Below are 9,046 nucleotides of genomic sequence, written 5' to 3' on the forward strand. Positions count from 1 at the left end.
GGAATTACACAGGAAGATCACTCAATGTAAAATGCAATTGCTACGTAGGTGGAACACTGGGGCAGGGGAAACTGTAAATGTACATTGCATGGTATGGTGCTAATATAAAAAATAAACGCTACAAATTAAATCAAGATCGAAGCTTGAGATCAATTGCCGTGCTAGCTAGTTAACGATCTGTATCACGCCTTCCTGGACGAGGAGTGGAGGAACTTGATGCAGTCTTCCATGGCCTCCGACAGGTGTTCGCAATCCGCATCAGGAGCGCTAGCCGGCGCCAGGTGCGTCGCGCTCGACGCCGTCAACCTTCTGCTTCCAGACGCAAAGTGCAGGACCTTCGAGGTTTTACTTCCCAGAAACCCGAAGAGCCTCGCCACCCTGCAGCGAGCTCTGCGCAGCAAGTCGCCAGACGAGCCCCTGCCTCCGCGCTTCTCATTTCCATTCAGCATTTTCAAAGTTTGCAGCCAACCAGGAGCTGATTCCCACGGCACAGCAGCTCGATCGATCGACTGGTGCGTATTTATTGAGAACAGATTGGAAAAGCACTAGTCTAAAGTGGAAGTCGCAGTGGAACGCTAAGTGGGCTGGTTTGCGCTTGGAGTCATCATGGTGGAAGAATCTCGTCATCCTGGAAGCGAGTGAAAGCTCTGGCTCTGCAGAGTTTTGAGACTGAGCAGAGATACGTAATGCTCTTCTAAAGTTCAGCTTCATTTCTTTTGAGGTGTGAAAGCTTCGGCAACTTACTGTTAGGCCTGAACCTTCTCTGAACTCTTTTGCTTCCGTTATGAGATGCATGAATCTCAAAGCTCGAGTGTGAGGGTGCTTCGAGATTGGCGTTGGAGGAGACGACCATTTTTGGCAAGGTTTTTCTTTTCTTTTTCCTTTTTTACAAAAAAATAGCATGGAAAAGCTTTCGCCCTCTGTTTTGGGACTTGCCCCTGTCTCTGTTCAACATGTAAAAGATTTTAAATTTTACGATCTAGCTGATGAGTTTCGCTCAGAATTCCTCCATTGGATTTAACAAGACTTAATTCGGATCGTATCATTCATTATCCATGTAAACTGCCAGTTTATCATCACCGACCACACCACAAACAAATGGATTTGCAGGAAATGCTCAAGCTGACGAAATGATCATCGGCTATGCTTCCCTTGTTTATTCCTTCCGTCAACATCAGAGAGGCACATGGAATCAGATGCTGAGCCAGTGGTTGCAAAGTCAACATCAACAATGGTTCAAATGACCACACTTGAACTTCCCTCGAGCTTCGTGGCTCAGATTTCACTGGCATCAGAAGATCTTGATTCGACTCTCACTTTCATAGATCAATTCACTCTGCATACTTTCAGAAGAACACAGTCAAAAAGAGCATGGAGTGATGAACGATCTTGGTCTACTTTTGTGAAAGAGACGGGCCGGCACAGACATGATCTTACGAAACATCACGCTTCGACTAGTTCAATGAAGGTTTAGTGAAGCCTAAACATAGTTATACATCCACTAACAGATCGATCATTCTGACGAAAAGATGTGTCATAATACATATACAGGGAAGTAAGAATCAAGCTTGAATGGTGGGAGTACACAGGAGAATAACAAAGGCTAGGTAAACTACACTCCGACTACTATATATTTAGGGGATGTGGCATTCACAATCCAATTTGTGACTGCATGAACTCAACCCCCTACAACGAATTAAGCAGTTGATCTGGATGAAGTGGTAACTGCCCTGGCAATTTAAGCACCATTGCCAAACTTGCTTGCGAAGCTACAGTAGCAAATGACTGACGTGATGGTGAAGGGGGCTTATTAGCCGGCAAATCGACCGTGGTGATGTCGTGAATGCTGGACCTTCTCTTGTCTTTGCTGCCTGAATTGAGCCTGAGAAAGTACTTTTGTGCGTGGCTAGCCACTTGAGTGGGGGTCCTGGTGATCACCAACTTCCGTGATATGCTTCTCCAATCTCCTTTACCATATTTCTTTAGACCGAGCAAAAATAGCCTAAAGAATTTGGCATATAGTTAGCATTTTTGCTGTCAAATATGTGAATGGAAGAAGAGGAAGCTTGAGTGGACTGAGCTTACTTGTGCTCCTCTTCAGTCCACGGGACTCCCTTCTTCCTCTCATGGCCAGATGATCGTGCACCGGATCTCTTTCCCCCGCCGACCCACTGCGAGTTCCTCCGTCCTTCAGGGCAGGGCACGCGCCCGGCTTCTATCTCGCTCACGTCGAACACCAATTCGCGGTAATGGTTTATAACGTCTCCAACTGTCTTCCCGGGGACGAAAGATGCGACCTTGGCCCACCGGTCGGGGGCCTCGCCGTCGAACTTTGCCAGGGCGTCCTCGAATCGCTTGTTCTCCTCCGCCGTCCAACTCCATCCCCCGCCGCCTTCACGGGCAACGAACCAGTTAGGGCCGTAGAAACGCGCCGCCTCCTCGTCTTTCAGAGGAAGAACATCCATCAAAGTGCTCGTCGCTGCCCGAAACCCCCAAAATCAGAAATTGATCCCGAAAATCTAAAGTGAAGTTACTTCACCCAAAAGATGAGTTCTTGGATGGAAGAAGCGAGGTTGGAGAAGAATCGATAGCTGGAATTGAGAAGCGGAAAAAAAATCAAACTCGAGAAGGGAAAGGAAGAGAGAAGAAGTGGATACCAAGAGAGGAAGCGAGGAAAGGTGCGACCTTTCTTCCGCCGCTTTCTTCTTTTTGATGTAAGAATCCAGAGCCATCGACCGTCTGCTAATCTTCAAGCATCGCCATCGTCACTGTTAATTCGTATGTCCTACAGAATTTCATTTTGTAAATAAACCCTCAAACATATAAATATCGTATTTTACTAGTTTTAACCTCGACATAGATAGTTGATTTTTAATTAAAAAAGGTTATTATATATATTATATTTCTTCTAAATAGTAATTTGAATGGCTTGTTTGTTGAACTCTCAAAATTTGAAATTTCTAAAGTTTGAAGGATATTTTATAAATTTTGGCAAATTTAAGAGAGATAAATTAATGGTGTTACCTAAGCTTGAGCTATTTTATATTGAATCACCCAACCAATCACCACCCAATCCAATCTTTCATCGACTTCTCAACATCCAACACATTGAAAATATTATAAATTGATATAAATAAATTATAAATTGAATAAAGATATCTTTGAATAAAGTGAGTGGTGATTTATTTAAAGATTACTTTTTGCACCTTAATTTTATCCATAAAAAATATGTATTATTTTAGTGATTAATACTCACATGAAGCAACAAAATATACTTATATATTGGACAAATAATATGACATACTTTATGTTGGTGAACACTAGTGTAAAATATTTATTTATTTTTTTTTTTTTAATTTAGAATTTTAAATATTTAAAATTTAGAAGCTCTTATATATATTGTATATATATATATATATATATATATATATATATATATATATATATATATATATATATATATATATATATATATATATATATATATATATATATATATATATATATATATATATATATATATATATATATATATATATAGAGGAGTGATAGTACTGCGCGACGCCCTCTGCGCGACTCCTGCGCGACGCTGAGGTGGCTTAGAATTTCTCGCCGCGTCATCGCGTCCGCCGTGGCAAAGCTGGCCGAAATACAAAAATCGTGCCTCCCCCTTTCGTTGCCGCCTCTCCCAGAACCATCGCGATCCTCCTCCCTCCTCCCTCTACTTTGCTCTGCGCCGGTCGCCTCTCTCTCTGCTCTCTTCTCCTCTGATCGCCGCGCTCCCTTCTCCCGCCGCGCTCTGCTCTCTTCTCCCTCTGCTCGCCGTCGCGCCCTCTGCTCGCCTCTCCCTCTCGTCGCCCCCCATCGCCGCCGATCTCGCAGCTCTACGAGAGGGCTGACGACGCCGTCGCCTCTCGTCCTGAGAGAGCTCATCGCCGGCGTCGCCTACCCATCCCGATCGCCACCGTCGCCACGTCCCGTCGCCTTGATCTAGGTTTTAGGGTTTGCTAACACTAAATCCCCAAAATCGCCTCCCCGCCCCAAAATCGCGGGTCATGGGAAGAAAAATGTTTTGACGCCTTCATTTTTTTTTAATATGTGTGATCAGAGTTCATTGCTTTATTGTTTACAAAGTCTTCTTTCCTTTAATGGTGGTTTAGGTGTATATGAAGCTCTAGAGCTAAGAGATGGAGGATCAGATTATCTTGGCAAGGGTGTTCTCAAGGTTTAGTATCTTTCTTTTCAATTATAGAGTTATAACATTGTCCAGATATGCTTTTCTTATATCGTATATAGGCAGACTAGATATATGCAAATAGAACAAGAAACCCTTTCACATTTTGGTTGCATTTTGGGGAAAATTAACTGATTGTATATTTTGGATGTCTTGCTCTAGGCTGTTGCAAATGTAAATGCTATTATCGGACCAGCTCTGATTGGGAAGGTGAGTGATAAACAATGTTATTTTTTGTGGCCTGAAGTATAATTGAAGTTATCCTGAGATAGAGTAGTGAATGAGATGCTTCTGGTACCAACAGTTCAGAAAACATACAACTGCTATTTCTTTTCCAGTATCCAACTGAGCAGATTGAAATTGATAGCTTCATGGTCCAAAAGCTTGATGGAACCTTCAATGAATGGGGCTGGTGCAAACAGAAAATCTAATTTATTAGTAATTTCCATACTGTTGCAGATTTAACTATGGTGCAGCCATCTTCAACCTCACAGATGGTGAGATGTGCAACAGGTATTTTCTCTTCTCTAATGTTCTTGAATATTGCATGATATTTTTCTCAAGTTTCAGAATTATTATCCCTTTAGCTGCTTATATGGATATTATCTTCTTTTATCGATGACTGTTCTAATGTGTTGCTTTACAATGCTGATTAAAGAAGTTCTGAAACAGGAACCCGAGATCAATCAGCCCAGAAGCTATAGCTGTCGAGGCAATGGAGAGGATGGAATCACCCCCTTTTGCCGTGCAACTTGTTGTTGATGCCCACAATGTTGTGATTGGTATCATCACCTTGCATGGATTGGTTTCAGCAGGCTTGTGATCTTAATTCTCATCTGTTTGTCCACAGCGATTCGTTTACGGTCTTAAACTATAGCGAGTCATTCTACCATTTGTGTTGTCGAATAGCATCTGGCAAACATTGTCAATTCGTTATATTTTGTTTTCCCCCCTCCATTCATATCGATTAGTTTGTTGCGAATGCTGGTGTGATACTAATGTGGAAATAAGAAAAAAGTCATCTTGGGTGATCCATTTTGTATATGAAAATGTTCAGCAATTGAAGTTTCCATTTATAGCTTTTAGATATCTCCCAAAGAGGGGGTTTACCTATTTGCTCAAATATGTTTGTTATTAACTCTTGATGAATTTTTTTTTTGCAGTATTACCACCTTTAGCTGCTCAAATATGCTCAAATCAGTCACTTTTAAAATTAACCGGATTAAAATTATACCTATTGAAAGGAAATTGTAAAAAACGCATTTAGGATGATAAGAATGTATACTTAGATGTCTAATATATGTCTCAATTAGACAATATGAGGATTATACCAATCTCACTTGACAAGATAAGATTTAATTGCTGTTTGTATAAACTATTTTATATAATATCAATTCCATTTCAGAATTCAATGATACTACAGAACTAATAGTTGGATCCAGTATAATATCCACAAATCTCTCTCACAATCTTTTTTTTATTGTATTTTCTGAAACAAAAAAAACTTAAATAACATACTATTGCCATCCAATGAAGGGAATACATGAATGGACGATGAGTTTTATTTCAACAAGACGATGATAAAACTGAATAGTTCCTCAAAAATCAGAGCATGAAGACGGCCGACTGTTGCAGTAGTGGCAGTGGTCGCGGCTCAATCGCAGAACTCCTCTTATGAATGATTCATGAAATGCACTCAGCCTGGAGATGATGTCTGGGATCTTATCTTCTTGTGGCAGGATTGTGCACCTTATATGATGTTCCAGGGACCTTTTCGAGATGGATAAAAGAAAATTTACGTCTCAGGCTACCAACACTCCAAAGAGAAACATTCGCAAACAGAATTAGAAGTAGACTCACCTGCCCGAATCCAGATCCAAGTACGACGACAATGCCAGTAGCATCAAGAAGGCAGCAAGCATAGAAAGCATTTGGTGCTGCATTGACTGCTTTGGCAGCTTCAATTGCCTTGCTCGGTAGATGCAGACGAGGGAATAGATACATTGCACCCTCAGCCTTGTTGCATTTAACAGCTTCTAAGCTGATAAATGCATCCTCTAAGGCCTGCAAGAAAAGAAAAAACTGAGAATTTTAATCGACAAGCAATGTATTACCACACTGCCACTTTTCTGTGGATTGTTCTTGCTGAAGATACAATTTCTATTTCTCTTAGATGCAAGTAAACTCAGCAAAAGGTTATGACTGAAGATCAGATAAGCAAAGATATATTAATACCTTTGCGCGTTGGGCTAATGATGAAAGAATCCCACTTTTTTCTGCATTGAAAGATTCATATGATTCATCTCCAACCTGCACACGCATCCAAGATTAGTTCTTGCTATGATAAATTGAACAATAGCAAATCTTGGAAATGTAAAATTGAACAGAATGGTTCACCTTCAGAGGGTTCATGACAAGACTAGCTAGGAAGCTTCCAAATTTATCAGCAAAGATGGAAAGCTGTAGAAGGTGATGCGATGGCTGAAACTTGAATTCTTCAATGCTAGGCGATGATCAACCATATCTATCTGCAGAAAGTAAATTTACAATAAAAAACAAGGGAAGAAGCATGTACATAAGGGCCGGGAAAGATGATTGCATTACGATTTGGTAATGAAGCTTACATCTAGAATACATACTGCTTCTATTTGGTGGAGGAGCTCCATGATTCCATGGAAGAAAAAGAAGAATGCATAGGCGTCAGGTGTAATTAAATAAATATAGTTTTTGAAGCAATACACATTATTGTCAATATGAAAGTAATCAAACAACAAACAAGAAACTAAAGCATAGGTTGCTCAGATGATTGCGCCATAGCTAACCAAAACAAAACATCAACATTTAAAAAAAAAAAGGATAGGTTGCTCAGATTGATGAAGTTACTGAGGTTAGATGTGCAAACCTTGAGATGGAAACTGGAAAAGATCTGTCAAGACGGGGATGAGGGCATCCTCTGGTGTCAAAATATAAAGCATCTTCTCCCTGCAGCAATAGTAGCATGCCAAGGATATGATCAGAAAAGATCAAGGTGGAATTGCACTATAAAACAGTAATTACCAGATAAGAGAAGGAATGTTTTGCTCTAGCCACATGTGGATAATCTTGTACCATAGGACCTGGTTATGCAAAAAAAAATACAAGTGAAAAGTAATTCATAAAATCATTAGAAGTAATAAAAAAAATGTTCATAAAACTAAATGTTAAACTTGAGTGAGAAAATAGGAAAACAAAGCAGCATCATAAGGATGTCTATATGGGAAGTAGACAAAGTAAAATGGTACAGATATGCATGATACAGATATGCATCTAGTAAAAGCATGATTCAGATATGCATCTAGTACAGATATGCATCTAGAAAATAGTAAAATAGTAAAAGCATGACTTAGTGTGCAAAAGTATACGTCAAACATAATGAAACTGACACAATTATGATCCATTTCACAATTTTTACAAATTTAAAGTAAATCATAGATAGCAAATTACAAAATGGATGATGATAAGCAAACAAAATGGATGATAAGAAAAATCGAAGACATAAAGCTAGGTGTGGCTGCTATACAAAATGGATGATGATAAGCAAACAACACTAGAACAATTAAACATCATGGTGATTTTAGAGAACATAGGCTTGGTAGACAAGTATTTATTTGTGAAGCTTAGAATAATTGTACTACATTATAACTGCTAGTTTGAAGCTTTCGGTATAAAGATTAACAGGTGCCCAATTTTTATTCTAAGGACAGGACATTTGAGGAAAAAATTGCATAATTACAAGTTGTTTCTGTTCCAACAATCAAAGGGCTTGCTGCAGAGCAGTTAAACAAACCATATAACTACAAGCAAGTATTCAAGTCTACTGTGGACTAGAGGCCTTCGAGCAGTTAGGATTGGGGGTGGCTTAGTTTGGAAGAACACTAAGACCACAGATAGATTGTCACTGCTCTTCCTATTCAGGGCTTCATCATCGAGCTCCTTGCAACAGGTGGCCGGATCATTGTGTTCTTGGAGCTCCTTGCAACAGGGACCAGATCATACATAGCATCAATCAAGATGCAAATAATGCAACTCAAGATAGTAACAAACACACACACAGAAAAAAAAAGGGTTAGCACTGTGACCTCTTCGCTTCTGGGCGGCGTGCATGACCGCGAGGGCAGCGTGATGGGTTTAGGGTTTACGGAGAGGCGGCGGCAGCGGCACAGATCGGGCGGCGGCGACGGATTGGACTCAAAAACTATCTTCCCGCGGCGAAGGAGGCGGCGGCGACGGATGGCACAGATCGGGCGGCGGCAGCGGCGTCTTCCCGCGGCGCAGCTTCGTTCAAGACGGCGAGGACCGAACCGGACGCGCAACCCGGAAGTGGCCGCAACTTCGTTCAAGACGGCGACGACGACGAGGAGAGCAGAGGCCTCTGAGCACAGCAGCGACGACGGCGAGGAGAGTGCGGATGGCCGGACTCGTTCAAGACGGCGAGGAGAGTGCCGAACGGCCGGACTCGTTCAAGACGGCGAGGAGAGCGCCGGACGGCCGGATGAGAGCAGAGAGCGGAGGGAGAAGAGCGGGCCGGACTCGTTCAAGACGGCGAGGAGAGCGCCGGACGCGATGGCGGAGAGAGCGAGCAAAGCGACGAGAGAGGGACGGGACGAGAGCAGAGAGCGGAGGGAGGAGAGCGGGACGAGCAAGGCGCGAATAAATTTCGATGCCATTTTAGGGTTTTCGCTTCGCCACGCTGCCAGCCACGTCGGCAGGAACCGCGCGATGCCAGCTCAGAATCGCGGAAGCGTCGCGCAGAGGAGTCGCGCGGCGTATCAA

At 41.9% G+C, this 9,046-nt stretch overlaps 1 protein-coding gene and 1 long non-coding RNA gene across 3 annotated transcripts; one reads left to right on the top strand and one right to left on the bottom strand.

Moving 5' to 3' along the window:
- Window positions 1–1,485: 1,485 nt before the first annotated feature.
- Window positions 1,486–2,740, bottom strand: LOC141830675 (transcription factor DIVARICATA-like). 2 transcript variants are annotated; one of them, XM_074718094.1, is made up of 3 exons: window positions 2,686–2,740; window positions 2,086–2,591; window positions 1,486–2,002 (listed from the first exon to the last, which is right to left on the bottom strand). In XM_074718094.1, the coding sequence occupies exons 2-3, from the start codon at window positions 2,463–2,465 to the stop codon at window positions 1,687–1,689; spliced, it is 696 nt and encodes a 231-aa protein (XP_074574195.1). In that variant the 5' UTR covers window positions 2,466–2,591; window positions 2,686–2,740; the 3' UTR covers window positions 1,486–1,686. The 2 variants fall into 2 exon arrangements, with proteins under 2 accessions (XP_074574195.1, XP_074574194.1); XM_074718093.1 differs by lacking the exon at window positions 2,686–2,740 and having other exon boundaries at window positions 2,086–2,658.
- Window positions 2,741–3,786: 1,046 nt separating this feature from the next.
- LOC141830363 (uncharacterized) lies at window positions 3,787–5,170 on the top strand. Its single transcript, XR_012601974.1, has 5 exons — window positions 3,787–4,048; window positions 4,161–4,225; window positions 4,397–4,444; window positions 4,694–4,747; window positions 4,907–5,170. It is a non-coding gene; the product is annotated as an uncharacterized LOC141830363 (long non-coding RNA).
- Window positions 5,171–9,046: the final 3,876 nt, after the last annotated feature.

The sequence above is a fragment of the Curcuma longa genome, chromosome 6 (assembly GCF_044706935.1).
Source record: "Curcuma longa cultivar G26 ecotype Majalengka, Jawa Barat chromosome 6, ITB_CL_G26_1.1, whole genome shotgun sequence".
In the NCBI taxonomy this organism is placed as follows: Eukaryota; Viridiplantae; Streptophyta; class Magnoliopsida; order Zingiberales; family Zingiberaceae; genus Curcuma; species Curcuma longa.

Coding starts and splice junctions, on each gene's coding strand:
- LOC141830675 (XM_074718094.1), bottom strand. CDS start 2,465: ATGGATGTTCTTCCTCTGAAAGACGAGGAGGCGGCGCGTTTCTACGGC. Junction 2,003..2,085: donor TGGACTGAAGAGGAGCACAA/GTAAGCTCAGTC, acceptor CAAATTCTTTAG/GCTATTTTTGCTCGGTCTAA.